Source organism: Colobus angolensis, unplaced genomic scaffold (assembly GCF_000951035.1).
Source record: "Colobus angolensis palliatus isolate OR3802 unplaced genomic scaffold, Cang.pa_1.0 Scaffold224, whole genome shotgun sequence".
NCBI classification, from domain to species: domain Eukaryota; kingdom Metazoa; phylum Chordata; class Mammalia; order Primates; family Cercopithecidae; genus Colobus; species Colobus angolensis.
Genome location: NW_012115422.1, coordinates 1,320,743 through 1,341,314, shown reverse-complemented (window position 1 = coordinate 1,341,314; position 20,572 = coordinate 1,320,743). Strand labels below are relative to the sequence as shown.

At 42.4% G+C, this 20,572-nt stretch overlaps 1 protein-coding gene across 4 annotated transcripts in view; it reads left to right on the top strand.

The window, feature by feature from the left end:
- Positions 1 to 20,572, top strand: part of WIPF1 (WAS/WASL interacting protein family, member 1) — a 119,543-nt gene that overhangs the window by 75,627 nt on the left and 23,344 nt on the right. For 3 of the 4 annotated variants that reach the window (XM_011943984.1, XM_011943985.1, XM_011943986.1), the window contains exon 2: positions 17,650 to 17,738. In XM_011943984.1, coding sequence (XP_011799374.1) covers positions 17,688 to 17,738 — 51 coding nt within the window. In that variant the 5' untranslated portion in view covers positions 17,650 to 17,687. Of the gene's footprint in view, positions 1 to 5,717; positions 5,754 to 6,065; positions 6,321 to 17,649; positions 17,739 to 20,572 lie in introns of those variants that run through there. The other variant, XM_011943983.1, reaches the window with a different exon arrangement.

Below are 20,572 nucleotides of genomic sequence, written 5' to 3'. Positions count from 1 at the left end.
ATGTTTCTTAAATAAATTCTCCTTTAAAAATGTAAATAAATATCTTTCAAAGAATTCTCTATTATTTCTTCCAGAATTATATTTTCAGGATTTTGATATTTTGGGATTTCAATATTCAGGATTCTGGTGTTTGGAATTGTGTCTCTCAGGATTATGATTGGGTCCCTCCCCACTCTCTCTAATGTTAGCATGCCATAGAGAATTTGGGTTTTCCAACCCACAAGTATCCAAGTTATTTGACTCTCACCCATTTTGGTTGCAGATCACAGCCAAAAAAAGGCCTCTCTTAACAAAGGTGTATTTTTTCCCTCTGTGCCTCTAGTCAGTTTTCAGCCTACGTTTATCTCTCTCCTGTGGATCTTACTAAAGGACACAAGAAACAGCCAACACACTGCACCATTCTAAATGTTTTTCTAGTGAATCCTTTAATGGTGTACCATGAGTAGGCCCCTGTCTTAGACTGAGGAGTCAATAGGTGGCAGCATAACTAGCTATTTTGTTGTCAGTTAACAAGGACTGCCAACTTTCCAGTCCAGGCCAGCCTGTGCTAGCCTTCCCCAACCTTAAATCAGCCAGTTGCACATTTTAGGCTTAGTCACATTCAACACTCACTTCTAGTACCAATTCCTATATCACTTAAGAGTCTTTGTATTGCTAATGATAGAAAACGTGACCATACCAGCTTAAATAAAACAGAGAATTTATTTGCTAATATAAATGAAAGGTCTAGAAAAAGGCCATCTTCAGTTACAGATAGATTTAGGGCTCAACCAACAACACCAGCACTTGGTTTTTCTCCATCTTCCAATTCCCATTTTGTTGGTCTTGGTTTTAGACCCCATGTGGTCAAAGGATGAGTGCAACAGGCCTATTCCCTACATCCTCACAGATCTGGTTCCAGCCTCATCCCTCAGGGATAGAGCTCGCCTCAGGCTACAAGTTTCCTTGATTCTGATGATCACAAGCCATCACCAGAAGTCTCTAGGGCCAAATGAATGCAAGGCTCTGATGAGCCAGTCTTGAATCATATGCTTTTCCTCTGTCTGGAGTGGGAGTGAATGCCTCTGGATGCACATGTTTTGAGAGTGAGCGGGGGATGATTCTCCACACAAACAAATGGACATGATTATAAGTAGGGGGGATGGTTGCTGAGCTGCCGAAACACAACGGAATACACTGCAGACTTTTCCCCAAGTAAGATTATGTCAATTTATATTAACAGGGCACAGAATACTAAAAGGTTTGCTTTTAATTTCTCTATGTTTCTGAGATGATTTTTAAATAATCAACCCTCTGCATAGCTATACTGATAATTATATGGTGGAGAGGATTATTCCTTGTTTCTGCTCTTTTAAATCAAGTAATTCCCATATTTTAACATTTTGAAAATAGATTCTTACAGCTAATGCATATCTTTAATCTGGTAGTGTTTCTTTTCCACCCTAAAAATCTATAAGGTGTTATTCTGCAGTCTAAGAAGGAATAATGTAAGTTTTAGAACTGAGGAATGCAATATTATAAAACACCTTTCCACTACTGGGGCAAATACTGCACCATAACAGGTAGTCATGGAAACGCAACTTGAAAAACCAGAATTATTAAAAACTTATGTTGCCATATTTTACACATGCCACTGTTGCACTGATTCAGTCCATGTTGATTGGGGGCCACCGCAGGAGAGTTGTTGGCTGTGATTCTTCAGCACTTTTTCCACACTGGCAAGACCTACGTTATTGTTTTATAATCTTCTGCCTGCTCTTGATTTTTTATTTCTATAGATTAATATGGAGGATTCTTTATGTGATTGGTCTGCAAGCCTATTGGTTATTGTTTTACTCTGTCATTAAGCTCAGACTGATGTATATTAAATGAGAAAGAGATATGCATTTAGAATTCTCTTTAAGTCCGGAATTGTGATTGTCCTTATTCATCCAGGCTTTCAATCTACTTATCTCAGGCCTTTGGTTATAGTATAACAACCTCTCCCATCCACATCACAGCCTTTCTTTCCACCCTCTTCCTTCTGCCTCTTCTTATACTTACAGAAAGGAGGTAGGTGGTATCACCTGAACCTGAAATGAGGCTGAAGACATTAATGGCACTGGACAGTGGAGTGGAGCCCAGGCTTTGGCCACTGCTCTGCTGCTGCCAGCTGTGTGACATGGGCAGGATGCCTAACTTCTCTGTAACCTTGTTTCTTCTTCTGTAAGTGGTGATGTAGACTTTGATCTCTACAAGGCTCCTGCAGCCTTAAAGTTCTTTTCTTTTTAAAGAATGTGACTGCTGGAAAAGCTGACACTGATCTGAGAACTCCACTTCACTGAGGAAGGCCAGACAGCACTGTTACATCCAGCACCTGTGGGTCATCCACTGCAGAAGTGGCTTCCAAAGGCTCTGAGATCAGCAGTGTGGTTGGAGCTCTTCCCTACCCACCACATGATCTCTCCCCATCTCCAGCTTTTCTTGCCTTATTTCCTTTACCTTTTTATTTCCTCCCCTTCCTTTCTGATTGGTTGTTCTATTTGTTTTCAATCTTCTTAATCCATTTTTCTCTTCGCATTGCCCAGTGGCATAAGCCACCTGCACTGCATAAGACTCTGCCTGCATTGCCAAGCCCACTGATGGGCCAAGGGTTTTACCTGCTGACCTTTTCTCTGGAAAATTTCCCTTTAACAGCTTCTCCCAAGAAGGCTTAAGTCTAGTCTTGGCATTTGTTTTTTACCATTTCAGGGGGAACAGTCTTAAGCTTTTAAAGGAACATTATGCTGGGCAGTGTGGTGGTTCACGCCTATAATCCCATTACTTTGGGAGGCTGAAGTGGACGGATCACTTGAGGCCAGGAGTTCGAGACCAGCCTGGCCAACGTGGCGAAACCCTGTCTCTACTAAAATACAAAAAGATTAGCCAGGTGTGGTGGTGCACGCCTGTAGTCCCAGCTAGGGAGGCCAAGACATGCGAATCACTTGAACCTGGGAGGTGAAGATTGCAATGAACCAAGGTCATGCCACTGAACTCCAGCCTGGGCAACAGAGTAAGACTCTGTCTCAAAAAAAAAAAAAAAAAAAAAAAAGGAACATTATGTTGTAGTAGAATTTGTAAGAAACATTGATTTTCTTTTTCATTCAACAAACACTTATTTTCAAACACCTACCAGGTGTGAGGTGCTGCATTAGATGCTGAAGCAACAGCAGAAACAAGATGGGACAAGGTCCCTGCTCTCATAGAGCTTGAATTCTAGTGGGGAGAGACATACAAGTAAATAAACATAAATAAGACAGTGTCAAGTGGTGACGTGTGCTATGCATAAAACAAAATGGGAGTAGAAATGGGTCATGAGGGAGAGCATTTTTGCTGACATTTGAAGAATAAAAAGGAACCAAAAGATGAGTGTAGCAGGGGAGAGTACCAGGCTTGCAAGTAAAAGGCCCCAAGATGCAAATGAGCTTGGTGCATTTAAGGGACAGAAAGGTGTGGAAGGTAAGTTAGCAAGGCAGAGTATTACTTGAGATGAAGGCAGAGAGTTAAGGAGGGGCCAGATCTTGTGGGTCTCTGTGGACTTAAGAGTTTGGACTTTTTAAATGAAATGAGAAGTCATTGGAGGGTTTTAAGCAGAACATCATCTAATTTATGTCCTATTGTGCATAGTAGACACCTGATAAATGTGTCCAAAGTTGATTGTAGGAATAGACTCAAACTACACAACTACTCCCTTGCGTGTCTTGAGAACTGCAGCCTTCTAGGTGACATACTCCCTTCTAAGTGAGCTTTTCCTAAGGCAGGGGTCCCCAACCAGTCTATGGCCCCTTAGGAACCAGGCCACACAGCAGGAAGTGAGCAGCTGTTCCCTCCTGAGCTCCGCCTCCTGTCAGATCAGCTGCGGCGTTAGATTCTCAGAGGAGCAAGAACCCTAAAGTGAACTGTGCATGCGAGCTGCTTATGAGAATCTAACGCCTGATGATCTGAGGTGGAGCAGTTTCATCCCGAAACCATCCCCACCCTCCACCCCCACTCCGTGGAAAAACTGTCTTCCACAAAACCGGTCCCTGGTGCCAAAAAGGTTAGGGACCACTCCCCTAAGGGTTGGAAATAGCCATGAATGGTATGTGTACTGAGAGAGATAGAGAGATAGATAGATAGCGAGAGAGAGAGTGTGTGTGTGTGTGTGTTTGGGGTGTCTTACTTAGAGAACTTCAAAATAATTCTGTAAATACATAGAGAAATTGTCATATTGCCTGTGTTCTCTTTTTAGACCCGACTATAATTAGATTTCCCCAAAGATTCACTCAGGCATTTACTTAATAGTTGATCAAGTTTTCTGTTTTCCTGAGGGTTTGTATCAGGGGAAGTGGCTGATAGCTGCAGGCCTCCACCTCTGTCCAGTCCCATGCCTGCAGGTATTTATTCGTATGTTAAGTCACAGGTGGACACCAGGCCAGAGTTAGACAAGAGGCAATCTCTGCCTTCAAGGGGCTCCAGGCAAAGCAGAGGACTCTCAGTCACTTATTCTTGGATATACCACTCCAGGAGCTGTGCCCACGGCCTGGCATCATGAATCTGCTCATGCAGTTAGACTCCTATCTCAGGGAATTTTGAGTTTAAAAGATCCTTAGACATCATCTGTAGGAGCACTTCTGGTATTTTGGGTGGGACTGTCATAAGCACCATAGAAAATTTCATATTCCTGGCCCCACCCACTGAGTGCTACAAACCCCTGCCCCCACCATTCCCACTCACTGCTCTCCACCCCCAACAGCTACCTGAGTTGAAAATTACTCATCTAGCCCAGTTCTATCACTTCACAGGTAAGGCAGTGTTAGACAACGTGTGTTCTTTTCATGCCTCTGGCCTCTGATCCCAGCAGAATCAGGACCCAACATTCAGATTTTACAGTGAAGCTAGTTTCTGAAATATGCCTTTCTTTTTAATTCTTCCACTGTTACTGTTTTTTCAGAGTTATATGCTACATGTTGCAAATGTAAGTCTGAACCTTTAAGATGGGTTAAGAAAAAATGATGAGCATTTTCAGATCGTTCTATACATAACTGAAGGTTTTGATAAAATGTTTCCTACATGTATTCCATTGCCATTCACCTCTTGAGTTCTTTAATAATGAGAAATCTGACTTTCTTCCTTCTGCCCTCTTTATCTCTATGCTTTTGTCAAGCATCTTCTAGGAGAGTTACTGTTACCCCATTAAGTGTGGGGGACAGAAACATTTTGGCATAGAAAGCTATGGATCTGCAGCTGAATTAAGCTGTATATTATTTACCCTGACTTGGGCAGCAAAATCACATTTCAAAACTCATTTGCTGCCAGGTATGGTAGCTCGAGCCTGTAATCCCAGCAATTTGGGAAGCTAAGATGGAAGGATCACTTTGAAGCTAGGAGTGTAAGACCAGGCTGGGCAACAAAGCAAGATCTCATCTCTACCAAATATAAAAATAAAATAAATTAGCCAGGTGCAGTAGCATATGCCTGTAGTCTCAGCTACTCAGGAGGCTGAGGCTGGAGGATCACTCGAACCCAGGAGGGGCCACAGGGAGCTATGATTATGCCACTGCACTCCAGCCTAAGTGACAGCAAGACTCTGTCTCTAAAAAAAAAAAGAAATAAAACAAAACCAAAAAAAGAACCTCATTTGCCTTCATACACCTGACCTGCTCTCTTCACCTCCATTTGTAACTTTCTCCCCACACACTTGAATGCCCTGTAAATGAGAAGAAGCCCTTAGCCTAATTAAGAGATAAGGTAAGGTAGGTAAGAGCTTTTCTTTCTTGAGTGACTCTTTTCCCTATTACTTAATGGAATAGTCAGTATTTACAGTGATACTTTCAAATATAATTTTCCTAAAGGAATCTCAAGTTCCATGAATAGTTATTTTTGTGGGAATATCTAGAATAAAGTTGGACTCTTCACGGAGTGGAGGTGCTCATCCCCTCTTGTCACTGTACCAAATAGCTGTGTATTACACCTTGTGGGGAGGAGAAACATTTAATTTTTTTTAATTTAGGTTTTTTTTCTTGCTTGCTTCTTAAGCAAAACCAATCTAGTTTCTTCTTCTGCAGCAAAGGAGGAAGGAACAAACAACAAATTAATCAGACAGGAAACGAATAACCGCAGAAGGACGTCTGCCTCTGACTCAGTATGTCACATTTAACAAGAGGCCAGAGCTTGTCCAAAATGGCTGTCCAAAAATGACCTCACACTTGCGTTAGAAGATGATACCTTTTTCAGGGACAGTATTCTCTCTTGGCTTCTGTCCTGCTGGCCCTCTGTCTGCCTGTGTCCCTGACCATGGCTCCCTGCAGTACCCTTTAACGGTAAGAAAAATTATATTGAAACTAAGTTTATTTCCTTTATCAGCTACAGGGAAGAACTAAATGGCTTTTAATGGACCATAGTATGTCAAGATAAAGTTTAATTTTTCTGTGGAACACCATGTGAGCTATTCCTGTTGCTTAGAATGCTAGTTTCACCACTATGGTGATTGTGAATGATTCATAACTTATGCTTTGAGCCAAAATGTAAGCAAGATTTTCAATAGAATTTTTCTTGACCACTGGACAAGTTTGGATCCACAGGAATTTATTTTCCCATTTAAATTGGGGGCTTATGTCAGTAAATATATCCTTTGGTATATGATACAGTTGTCCACACAACTGCCTTTGAATCTTTGGTGTGGCCAGTAACAATAAGTGCTTTAAAATTCAAGGAGCCATTGGAAGCTTCAAACGAAAATACCATGGAACTAAGCTGTTGGCAGTTCTGTTGCTGCCGATGTGCTATTTAAGTTCAAAACTCAAACTAAACCATTTCTAAGCAGAGTCTTTTAGAATATGATTTGTCTTTTAGAATAAGTCTATTCCTGTTATAACAGTGTGTGTACAATTACTATCGCAAATCAAATTCTATGGCATTAGTTATAACTTTATGTTAAATATGATTAATGTTTTGGCATAAAATATTGTGATTTTTAAAATTTCAAGCCATATACTCGGAGACTTACAGAGCAGAACTAAGGAAACTTTTTAGGTTAAAAAAACTTTTTTCTAGAATATGTAGGAAAAAACAACTTGACTTATGTTCCTTTCTCCCCGTGGAGAAATATAAAATAAAGCTTTACAAAACTCAGAAGGCACATACAACTTTAGTCACTAAGTACAAGGTTTTTGGTTTTTTTGTTTTGTATTTTTAGTAGAGACGGGGTTTCACCATGTTGGTCAGGCTGGTCTCAAACTCCTGACCTCAAGTGATCTGCCCACCTCAGCCTCCCAAAGTGATGGGATTACAGGCATACAAGTTCTTTTAAATAATTTAATGGCATACCTAGTATATGTAGTAGAGAATGGAGAGGTAGTAAATGAAAAGGCTCCTGAAAGATTCTAACTAAGCAAAGTAAGACAACTTGGTAGAAAGTTGAAAGACTGGGGAAAGAATAGGACAGGATAGTGAGAGAGGAAGATGAGAAACTGGGGAAAAGTTTTGAGGTTGATCTGTGTAGAAATCATACTCTTACAATTCACTTGGACTGCAGTGCTATGTGGTTAACTTTATCAAGCTTTGTTGCTTCTGAACTGGAATATCATCATGTCAAAACTCTTCCTTTTATAGGTCTAAGGTCATTAAATGACTTACCTAAAAGTCATTTTTCACGAAGTCAGGTTTTCTATTGCTCTTTGAAAAGTTTATTCATGGGCTATTTGCTCATAGCGCTTCAACTACTCTAATATCTAATCTTTTAAGGGTTACATATACTCTGGGTGGACTGAAATATTCAGAGAACTCCCTGTAGTGAAAATTAGTTCCTGGGGTCAAGCAGCAACTTCAGATCTGATCAAATTCTAAATCTGGCCTGTAGGCTGGAAGTTCCCCAACCTACCTAAAATGTAAGATGAAGTGATACTGAATTCCTGGACCCTTTAAGTTTTATGACCTTTTGAAGCCTTCTTAACATTTTATGAACACACATCATTTACTTTGGAAGTTTCTGGCTGTTTAAATTGTGATATATTTCTGCTTTAAGGTTTGACTCATTTTGTTCAAATTGTTAAACATGTGCTTGTTGTTGAAAAAAGCGTTTCTCCTGGACTGCCATAAATACCTCTGTCTGTCCTGAAAATTAAAACTGTCAAAAAAAACTAGAATAAGGAATACCTTAATCAGTATGCTTTTCTGAGAAATTTGAAATGCACTTTATACACATCTTCCTTCACCATTCACTTGTAATACAGAAGTTTGCATGGGTGTACACACGTAGGCTGATTTAAATCAGCTCACGGTTTCTCTTTCTCGTGGTTAAATAGGGGGAAAGACTGTAATATTTACTGACCACTTGTTCTGTGTTAGGTTCTTCACCTTTGCTTATTTTGTTTTTTTGAAAATGGCTAATACTTATTAAGCACTCCCTCATTTAACTCTTGAATAATCCTATTAAGTAAGTGCTATTATTTTGAAAACCGGACTTAGATAAACTAAGTAATTTATCCAAGGCCACCTAACAACTAAATGTGGAGGAAGTTATCTGAATTGTAAGAGCTTTTTTTCGCAAGTGCAGCTTGGAAGCAACATTATAAATTGTATGATTTTTCTTTTCTGCTTTTTTTTTTTTGAGACAGGGTTTTGCTCTGTCATCCACACTGGAGTGCAGTGGCGTGATCAGAGCTCACTGCACCCTCAGACTCCTGGGCTCAAGCAGTCTTCCCACCTCAGCCTCCCAAGCAGCTGGAACTAAGATGTGTGCCACCACGCCCAGTTAATTTTTGATTTTTTTTTTTTTTGTAGAGATGAGGGTCCCACTATGTTTGCCCAGGGTGGTCTCAAACTCTTGGGCTCAAGCGATCTTCCTATCCTGGCCTCCCAAAGTGCTGGGATTCTAGGCATTAGCTACAACACCCAGCCAGTATGATTTCTTGAGGTGCTTTTCCGGCCTTGGGAATCTGAGATTACAAATGTTTTGCTTTAAATGTCACAGCAACAGTAAATATCTTTGAAACTAATAATCTCAAGTAAGATATTTTCTTTTCTAAGTCTTTTCACTTCTTCAGAGGCAAACTTGGTGACACTTCTGCTTGTATCATAAAGCTGTACTATCAATGATAAAATAAATATACTATATCAAGTGTGCTAACATATATGCCATGTGTGTATGTGTATGAGAGAGAGAGAGAAAGAGTAACAGTGGCACATCTTAATCCTCTGGTGGAACTAAATGTGGTAATAGCAATTTAGGAAGACTTTAGCTTGGAGATTTGAACCCCTTAAAGAGATGGGAAGTATGGGAGAAAACCTGCTACTCTTTAATCGTATGGATAAAGTAAAAAATGTTTCCTTTCCCTTTTCTTCAGTTAAATAATGACAGGTAGGCAGGTCATTCAGCTCACCTTCATTTTCTCACTATTAAAAGGGTCTTGGATGTCTATGAATTTGTATTAATTTTAAAATTAAATGTGCATAATAGTGGATTAAAAAATAATTTTATTTCATAGCAATCTTTATTTCCCTAGCAGTACTCTTGCAGTAAAAATTGTGTCCAAGCTCCTAGCCAGTCTTAATGACGTTAGAGATGCTTCAAAATGTCTTCTTTGAAAAACACCTTTCCTACTCCCTGCCAAAATAAATCACCTCCTTATCTAAAAGAACTGTAAAAGAAACATTTTAGGTTCAGCAGAGACTTAAATTGACATTTACCATTATTAAGAAGACAACCTAATCAGAGGTCGCTGAAGTATTGTTTTCAATGATGATTGACTGAGAAAAGAGCAGTACATTCTGAGAAATGAGGGATTCTGTATATGGCAAGCGTGTGCTCTACATTCAGTGCAAATGGAGACTAACAAGCATAAGAACCAACTGGGTGAGGCTGCTGATTTGCTAATCAAGCTGTTTTCCTCTTCTCTGCCTTTGCTTCCTCTGGAGTCCAGCTGCCTTTTCTGTTTCCCCTCTTGTATCCATGGCCTCATTGCTCTGAGCAAGGACCTTCGGTGTGGAGAGAGGAAGAGTAGCAATAATAGAAACGAACCTTTCTGCAAAGGTATTGAAAGTTTCTAAAATGGCCAGACCACATGCTGGGGGGAAGGGACGGTAGAGCTGTTGCACAGTGACTCGCGACATAAAATAGAAACTCCAGGCAACTGCAGCTGTGAAAAGATTGTGTTAAAGAAACAGGATGACTGTGGTTTACTGTGAGCATCAATTTTCCTGTTGAGCATTTTTTACAGGAAGTTGAAGAACAAAGCCAAATTCATCTTAATTAGTTATAATGGTTTTCAGATCTTAAATACATCCAGCTAAGTTTGCATCGTGGGGGAGTCTCTAAAGAATAGAGTCAAGAATAGTTGAGTAGGAATCCCAAAACGACGTGCTTTTTAAAATTCACCATCTTAGCAGCAATTTGAGTTTGCTCGATGATTTTATTTTTGCAGGGTGACTTGGAGTGGATTCACTGTCTTTGTAATGAATGCCCTTGCAGTTATTTTTTATGGTTGTAATAACTCAATATGAATTTAAAAACCTTTTCTCAGGAAAACACTTTTGCGTTACATGTATTATCAATTTTGTTCTGTTAATATTTTTTGGTCAAACAATTGTGTGTATATGTATATGTGTGACACAGAGAGAGAGAGAGGAAAGGGGAGAGATGTACATGTACTTATAAGCTGGAAGGACATGTATCAAAATAATAAGGAGTTACCTCTGGTTATGACCCCCAACCCTTTTTCACCTAAAAATTAATTATTATTCAGTGCTTCCTTTAGTGGTTAAATACAACTTCAGTACTTTTTTTTTCATCTTTGTATATTTTTGTATTCTCTACAATACAAAAGGAGAAAAAGAAATCTTGAAGAAAACAACAGCAAACAAAAAACTAACCTGAAGAAGCCAAAAGCACTCAAGAAATACATAGATGAAAATGAGTTAAGAGCATTATATATAAAGTAAAATATAAATGAGTCCAGGCATGGTGGCTCATGCCTGTTATCATAACACTTTGGGAGGCTGATCTGGGTGGATCACTTGAGGTCAGGAGTTCCAGACCAGCCTGGCCAACATGGTGAAACCCCATCTCTACCAAAAATTAGCCAAGTGCCAAGTGTGGTGGCACGAGCCTGTAGTCCCAGCTACTCGGGAGGCTGAGGCAGGAGAATTGTTTGAACCCAGGGGGTGGAGGTTGCAGTGAGCCAAGACCGCACCACTGCACTCCAGCCTGGGCAACAGAGCCAGACTCTGTCTCAAAAAATAAATAAATAAATAAATGTAAATAAAAATAAAAAATAATGGGGGCAAGAGAGCAGTTGGATTTTTTAATCTGTCCAGTTATATTATTTCTAATACCCTCCCCCACCCCCTGCAAATAAAATATTCTTCTATTGATTCAATCTTTTGGGGGAAAAAAAGTTTAATTTTCCACCATTCATTTTAGGTATGATAGTATTTAAGGGTTACTTTTAGCAACATTTATAGAGCAAAATGCTTTATATTTTTGAATAGTCCAAATTAATGATAAACGTAATTGGATAAAGCTGCTTCTCATCTTCTCTAATGGAACCCCTGCCCACGTGGGATTAGAGACCAGCCTTTGGAGGACTGTCAGCTGTGTTCACTGGGGGACTATTAGGAATCACTCCCCACCTCATGTCATTCTGTAGTGTGGGCCCTAGGCAGTGCAATCTAGAATGAATTTTAAGTTGGCTATGAAACTAAGAAACAGTTTATTTAAATAACTACCCCATTTTCTTGATCCCAAGGAAGGCAATCATTTTACATTCAGGGATGATTCTGCTTTCCTAGATGAGCACATTGAAGAAGAAACCATGAGTTTCCTGGGGCACGTCTGGACTGAACTGTGAGCTATGGTTGACCTCTAGTTGGCCATGCCATTGAGAATGTGTCTCCTGTACTGGTGGGGAGTGGGCCAAGCAGTTCTCTTTCTCTCCCAGTGCTTCTTGCATGTTTAACAAGTGGGTCCAGGCTGCAAGATGCCCTGGCTGATCTGGGATCCGTGAATGTTGTCTAAATGTGAGTGTTAAATATTAATTTGCTAGGACTGACGTAATAAAATACCACAGCTTCGGTAGATCAAATAACAGAAATTTGTTTTCTCCCAGCTCTGGAAGCTGGAAGTCCAAGATCAAGATGTAGGCAGGTGTGGTGTCTTCTGAAGCCTCTCTCCTTGGTTTGCAGATAGCCACCTTCTCACTGCGTCTTTACTTGAAGACTTTCCTCTGTGTGAGCACATGCCTGATGTCTTTTCCTCTTTGTATGAGGACACCAGTCAAATTGGATTAAGATCTCACCCATTTTAGCCTAATCACCTCTTTAAAGACCCTATCTCCAAATACAGTTGCCTTCTGAGGTCCTAAGGGTTGGAAATTCAGCATATCAGTTTGCAGGGGACATAGTTCAGACCATAATACTGTATGTGAAAACAAAAGCCTTTTCTATCCCTTGGGTTTTCTTTGTATACGTAGGAGTCAACACACCAAGTAAAGATTTTAGAAAGTCTGGCTTTTCTCTCTATCATGAAAGTTACTTAAACTTTGAAATTATTCTTAAAAAGAAATTAATTGTGAAAAGTGTGTCTTCCTTAAAGTTCATTGCCTGGGTTGGGTTGGGAGGGCAAGGCCCAGCAAGTGGGGAGGCATGTGATCCGACACTGCCAAGACTCCAACTAGTCTGGGAAGCCAGACACAGGCACAGCAGATTCTGACACAGGAGATGACTGACCACACTGGGGAAACTGCTGCTGAGTCCTTTCCCTTCTTCTCAGGCCTCTCCTGCACCCGAGTCAGCTGCCTTTCCTGCCATGCTCCCATCTCCAAGGGAAGACCCAAATGCTGGGAAGCCCAGTCATCAGTCGGCCTCATTCCCACCCAGGCAGATCCACCTACAGCCACTGAGCAAAGCTGCGGCCCCTCAGACTAGCCTCCAGGTCCATCCCTCCTCTGCCAGGCACTCAGCAGCTTGTACCAGCAGGACCCATCCTCACCCTCCAAAGGACAGATCTCAACCCTGTCTACCGACGGCTTTGCTCCCCTAGGCCACGCTGAAAGCCTTGCACACACCATTTCATTTAATCTGCTCAGCAACTTCCCATTTAACAGATGGGAAAAACAGATTCCCATCTGAATCTGCCAGGTGGCAGAGCAAGGATTCAGAACCAAATTTGCCTGACCAAGGTCTCATGTTCTCTCTTTTTCATTCTATAAACCCACTGGTGAAGCCCAAAAGACTCTTTTAATTTAATTTAATTTAATTTAATTTAATTTAATTTTAGAGATAAAGGGCTCGCTTTGTAGCCCAAGCTGGTCTTAAACTCCTAGGCTGAAGCAGTCCTTCCACCTTGACATCCCAAAGTGTTGAGATTACAGGCATAAGTCACCACTCACAGTCCCAAAGGGCCCCTTTTGTGTCTGTGTTTAAATGCATAAAATAAAATACAGAGAATTACAAAGGAAACTAATTTATTAAAATATGTACTTCTTTATTAATGGTTTAAACAACAAGACTTAGCAACAGATCTAAACGTTGCCAGCATGTTGAAAATTGTTGATGTGTAGTTGTAATATGATGTAAAAATATCATGTGAAAACTATTGGTGAAAGAATATCAGATATTGTGGTTTGTGGCCTACATTCATAATCAAAGGAAATGCTACATTTCAGTTAGTGCTTAGTAGAAATAATATGTACCTTTTTTTCATCCAAGTTTACGAACCCTTGAATTCTATCTACAGACTCTGGGTGTGAGGATCCAGGCAGGAATGCCTGGTCTGTTAAGATCCGTGCTCTAGGGCCAAGGCCTTCAGTAAGATCTGGCTCTGGCTCTGATGTGGGCTGTCAAGTCCATGAGAGGAGGGAAGCCCTCCTATCCCAAGGCCTTGGGGCTGTACTTCTCTGGGGAAGTTGGAGGCTGCCAGGAAAGTAAGTCCCAGTATGTAACACTAGCAAGCCCCTCTGAAATAGGGCTGACTCTTTTACCTGGATCTCACAGTGCACTGGGGTGATGCTGGGAGCCCTTCCAGTGGCAAGCACTCGGCTTGTGTAATACACAGTTCTTTCACTGCATATATATTTAGTAAGAACCCTACTTTGTGCCAGCTATTGGCAAGACCCCGTGGAGTCCATAGCCTGGTGGAAAGACAGCCAAGAAGTGGGCCTGGCGTGGCCGGTGGGCCCAGTGTTGGGGCACATGAGCTTAGTCTTCTTTGATCCAGGGGCTGAGTGAGATGGCAGTACTGGAGTCGGGTTTCTCACACACTTCCCTTGAGGCCCCAGCCTGGAGAAGTCCAGACCATGCCCAGCAGATGTTCAGCTAGAAAGGAGGAGAGAGGACATGGCAGCCTCCCTCTTCTATGTTACCACTGAGATTGGAAAGGGACAGTTAATCTGGAGGGGAGTGAGAGATGGGGCCAGGGAAAGCAAGCCGTGCAAACAGAAGTTCACAGAGGTGAAGAAAGAGCACTTAGCTCTGCACCACCCTCTAAAAAGTGAGAGCGCTAACTCATAGACCCTCTCCCCACTGTCCGTCTGAAGTGGCCAGGAAGGAAAGACTGCACTTCTTTCAATACCCCAGACCCTTTAATAGCATCTTGCTCCCTGAACCTTGGTTTTGCCGCTAATTTCTGCGATCTGGCCTTGGCCCTGGCCCCAGCCACGACTGTTGCTGTTTCTCCCACACCAGCCCTCTGGACCATGAAGTTAGCACAGCCCTCCCTGAAGTTGTCATCCAGAAGTTAATATACAAGTCAGTTAGTGCACAGACATTACTAAAACTGCAGCAACAGAGAACTGTAAAATAATTAAGGAGGTCTTTCAGGGTGGTAGCCCCTGAAAGGGTCCTCATTCCACAGTCTGGCCCCTAAGCTGTGCAGGACAGAAGTTCAATTTGATCTCTGCTATGAGAGCCGAACTCATGACAACCACACCTCTAAGAGGTTCCTGTTAGTTGACCAGAATATCCACTCCTTCCTAGATAGTAGGATCGCAGGATGACGGAAAGTTAGTTAGTGGACATGGAATCAGACAAAATAGGCTTGAGGGATTTTTCATCAACCAAGCACATGGATGCACTGTTCCCAGAGCCCATCTCTTGGGCCCACCAGGCAGACCAGGCTATTCCCCTTCCTTGGTAAGCCTTTCCCAGCTCTGGTCTTACCATTGATTTGGCTCCAGCTTTTTTTGCAGTAGTCAGGCCTAAATTCAGTTTCAGATCCCCGTCATTCCTCCTGGAGCAGACGTCTGACTCCTCTGAATGTGCCGCTGGAGATGCCCCTTGATGGAGGACGCCCTAACACAGGCACCCAGTCCTGCTCACAGTGCCCATGTGGCCCTATGGGTGACTAATTGGTGTCATGCCAGAAAGAGCAATTTAAGAAACATACTTTAAAAGAATCCTTGCCTGAGACAGTCTCTTACTGAAAACAGAGTCCAGCCTAGTTAACAGGTGAGCTGTGGCACTAATTTGCCTGCCTGAAAGTGCTTATTAGATCATTAAAACGGCAGTGAGTGAGGCAGTGTTATCCAGCAGAAGAGCAGGAACCAGAAGGACATGACTGAATGAATTGCTTCAGGGTATTTTAGGGAGTGACTTAATTTCTCTGAGTCTATCAAATGAGCACAGCTATGCTGGCTTCTGGTGTCTTAGGAGTCAGAGACCATGCAAGGATAGAGCCCTGGATCCAGCGGATTCTCCATACATGAGAGCTGCTGTTGCTGCTGTGGAATTTAAAATTTTCATTTTCTAGACAGCCCACTTTGAATGGGACTTTTGCGAACTGTCTTAATTCTTGTTTCCAGGCGGCTGTGACAAGTCCAGCAGTGTCTGTTTTAGCTTCTCCAGTCCATTTCTGTTCACAGAAAGCAAGCCATCTAGCATTATCTCAATAGAAAGTATTTGTTTAGGTTTCAGTTTTCCACATTAACTTGTAGTGGTTGAACTAAATGAATATTTTAAATTCTAAGAAATTGTTTTCTGCAATTAAGAGACTATTGAGAGTTTAAAAAGCCTGGCACAGTGGCTCACACCTGTAATCCCAGCACTATGGGAGGCTAAGGCAAGAGGATCGCATGAGGCCAGGAGTTCAAGACTAGCCTGAGCAACATAGCAAGACCCCATCACAACAGAAATAAAAGATAAAAATAAATACTGGGCACGGTGGCATATGTCTGCAGTCCTAGCTAAGCTACTCAGGAGGTTGAGGCAGGAGGATTGCTTAGGCCCATGAGTTTGAGGCATAGTAAGCTATAATTATGCCACTACACTCTAGCCTGCGTGACAGAGCAAGACCTCATCTCAAAAAAATAAATAAGTAAATAAAATAAAAACATTTTTAAAAAGAAACATAATTCTGCAGTTTAAAATTTGGGACACATGTCCTGTGGAAATAATGTTATTCAGGTGGCTGGTGTCCCAGACTACCCACTGGTTTCAGGCTCGAACTCTACAGTTGGGCTTTAGTGCATATGAGTCACCCAGGGATCTTGTTAAAATGCTGAAACGAATTCAGTTGGGGGCAAAAAGGACTGGGAGTTGACATTTCTAACAGCTCCTGGGTGATGCCCACGCTGCCCATCCAGGACAACAGTTTGTGTAGCAAGGATGGAGCGGGAGAAGCTGGCATTACTTAGGGATGAGAACAGTGAGTGAGGCGTTGTCCTAGACAGGGCAGAGGGAGCAGGGGTTCTAGTGAGGCGAAGGAACAGGACTGCAAGGATTGGAGGAAATGGGGAGAGGGCTCCTGACTGGTGTAACTCCCCAGGCACTTCCTGGCCATCGCCTCTCCTGGCCCTGGTGTGTGCCAGGCTGCCCTCTCTGCCCTGCCCCCTAACCCACCTGGGGTCCCTAAACTCTCCTACCCAGCTACAGAATCTGGCCTTCCCTTTGTTCTCAGAGCAAGCACACTCTGCAGAAAGGCTCTTCTTTTTTATTTTCTTTATATATAATTTTTTACTCAAACAAAGGTAAGACAGTCTCTTCCAAATGAAGTGCATTTCTGGTAAACAGCCTGAGAGTCATAGGTCTGACTTCTCGTGCCCCCTCTGTTTTTGCTTAGATCCTCTGAGGAAATGCTAAGGAGCACAGAGATAGGGATGGCTGGTCTTTGAGTGCTCCAAACATAAGGTTGACCCCCACACGTCCACCCCGATTTACCTGCTGCTCCCCGCTTTCCACCTTACATTCTCCGTGTCCTCTCCCTGGAGGACTAGGAACTTTGAGGGCAGGACTAGAAGTAGATTCATCTTCATATTCCTGCAGTACACACACAAACTTGGCCGAATGTCAGGAAGAATGGGAGGAGAAAGCCAGAGGGGTGGGAGAGCAAGAAAGGATTGTCATGGAAATTAGCGAGCAGGAGAAGCCACTTAACTGGGCCCACCTGGGTCGGTCATGGCCTGCTGTGGTGGGTGGGGGAATGGAGCCAAGTAAGGCACTGGATGTGGCCTCCATTCTCTCCGAGCACCTCGACTCTGAAGCCCCTCTGCCGGGATCCTTCCAGAACAGTAACGTTTTAGCAGTGAGGTGTAAAGGTAAGCCCATCTCTTTTAAGAGTTGAGCTAGGTGGAGCTTTCACTTTGGTGGGAAAGTGAAGGCAGATTAGGACAGTATTACTAAGATTACATCTAATACATGATCGCATTCTTGTTTTTCCAGATTTATCAGCAAGACTGTTGAACGCATAACTGCCCAAGATGCCCGTTCCTCCCCCTCCAGCACCCCCACCGCCCCCAACGTTTGCACTGGTGAGTGTCTCCTCACTTTCTATGCAATCACTTTCTATGCATAAAGCAAGCCAAATGAAGCCAAAATCTGGCACACATGTGTTTGTATTAAATGTGTTTGCATTCTGGCTTACATGTGATACAACAGCCTTTCCCTGTGCCCAGAGTAAGCCAAACCCTGAAACCCAGCAAATACAAACAACACGAAGGGTTTTGTTTGTTTAAGGTCTCATGTGATGGATAGTACAAGGGTGGAATGTGGCTGATTAGGTGTTTTCTGCTGCATTTTCGCAGGGAAATGTGCTGGCCCGAGACAGGGTTTGCAGGAGCAGTTCTGAGACCAGTGTGCACTGTTCTCATTCAGATGAACTCAATGTCTGGCCTTTAACTTCTGGGCTGGACAGACTAGAAACCCAGGTCTCTGCCTGCAGTGCATTCCATTAAAGTGTCTTCTAGTCTCACTCCTTTCTTTTTTTCTGCCTTTTCCCCTTTTCTTCCCAATCTGTTTTTGACAAATATCTCGCCCCACCACCTCTCCCACACACATTCACATCCTCCTTTAAATCTGTACTTGCATTTAGGCATTTACATGTTTATTTCCCGAAAGAATTTCTTCACTGGATTAACCCTGGTCTTTTTTTTTTTTTTTTTTTTTTGAGTCTTGCTCTTTCGCCCAGGCTGGAGTGCAGTGGCATGATCTCGGCTCACTGCAACCTCCGCCTCCCATTCAAGTGATTCTCCTGCCTCAGCTTCCCAAGTAGCTGGGACTACAGGCACGTACCACCATGCCCAGCCAATTTTTGTATTTTTAGTGTAGACGGGGTTTCACCATGTTGGCCAGGCTTGTCTTGAACTCCTGACTTCAGTTGATCCACCTACCTCAGCCTCCCAAAGTGCTGGGATTACAGGTGTGAGCCACTGTGCCTGGCTCATCCTGCTCCCTTGATAGACCTCTTTGCAGAAGTTAGTGTGCCCTCTTCCAGGAATTTGGCAACCCTCCACTTGGTCATATGGAAAGGCCCCAAGATACACTCTGTTACAAAGCCCTCTCCAGCTTGTGAAGCCTTCACTGAGGAGGAGCCTCACACTGATGGTTCCTTCATTTTCACCATTTTCACATGGGGAAACTGAGGCTTGGAGAGAAAGTTTCTTGCCCCAGGTTTCCATGAGACGCATTTATATAACTCATCTGAGGATGATACCTAGTGAGAAGAACTGCCCATTAATTAGCTTATTGTTACTCAGAGTGTGGCCTTCCAACTACTTTTGAAGAGTCCCCAAAGTGATGAGGACAAAAATTGAAAGTAAGCATTTAGAAGCATTTCTAGCAATTTGACAGTAGTTTTCTGTCTGTTTCTAAGGTTGGATGTTGTGTGTCTTTTTTAAAAAACTAATTCGTTTTTCTAATAATTCATTGTTATTTTACAAAAGTGTTAGTCGCTGATGAAAATATTTTTCAAAAGACTGGTCCTCGGCCAGGCGTGCACTGTGGAAGGATAACTTGAGCCCAGGAGTTCGAAACCAGCCTGGGCAACATGGCAAGACCCCCATATCTACAAAAAAAAATTTTTTTAATTAGCCAGCCAGACATGGCGGTACATGCTTGTAGTCCCAGCTACTCTGGAGGCAGAGATGGGAGGATTGTTTGAGCCCAGGAGGTCAAGACTGCAGTGAGCTGTCATTGTACTACTGCACTCCAGCCTGGGTGATAGAGCAAGACGCTGTCTCAAAAACAAAACAAAACAAAAACAAAATGCTGGTCCTTCACATGGATAAGTTTGAGAACCTCCAATCTGGCTAACATAGCAGGATTCATTTATCCATATTTCCCCAAAAGTGTGGGTTATAGTGAACTGACTTAATAAAAAATATTAAATAAATAACACAGGTGGGATGAGAAGATGACAAAAATCATGAATCTTATACCAGAATGCTTGAAGTTTGGAAAACCTTTTTATCTTATCAACTCATTTCTATCTGTTATTACCTAATTCAAAGCAAGACTGTGGATAAATAGAATATAGAGATGAAGAAAGGGAAAAGGTGGGTTGGTGGCCATCATAGACCACTGCCTTTGTGAAACAATGTAATTAAGGGCCCTGAACACGAGAGAAGTTAGCACCCAGGGAGGTCAGCTGTCAAAATAAATTTTAAGGCAGGACAGTAGGCTACTGAAGGTTGCTGACCCAAAACTGTTAAGAGATCCACTGTGACACATCACTTAACCCCTCTAGGCCTCAGAGTTTTTTCATCCTTAAAATGAAGACAGCAGGTAATGTTAAGAGCTCTTTCCAGGACATCCAAAGTATGTTAAGTTGAAAACAAACAAGTTTCAGAACAATAGAGGAGAATCCCATTAGCAAAAGCAAACTGTGTATGCAGAGAGCATTTCTGGAAGGACAGCAGAGAAACTTTTGACAGGCTTGCTTCAGCAGTATGTTGGGGCTGATGGGGACGAGCATTTTGGAGCCCATATTTACCCTTCTGTCAGCTTGTAGGGAAGGCTCTTGACTGCCAGGGTTTGAATCCCAGCTCCTCCTCAACTAACTAGGTGACCGGGGCAAATGATTTAAACTCCCTGTACTTCAGTTTCCTTGTCTGTAAAATTGAAATAATAACTCACAGGGTTGATAAGGGCTAAATGAAGTAATACACATAAGGTGCTGAAAACAGTGCCTGGCACAGAGTAAAAGCTATATATGTTAACGATTATTATCATAAGCAAGTAATACTTTATCATTTAGTTATTTCAAGATGCTTCCAGCGGCCGGGCGCGGTGGCTCAAGCCTGTAATCCCAGCACTTTGGGAGGCCGAGACGGGCGGATCACGAGGTCAGGAGATCGAGACCATCCTG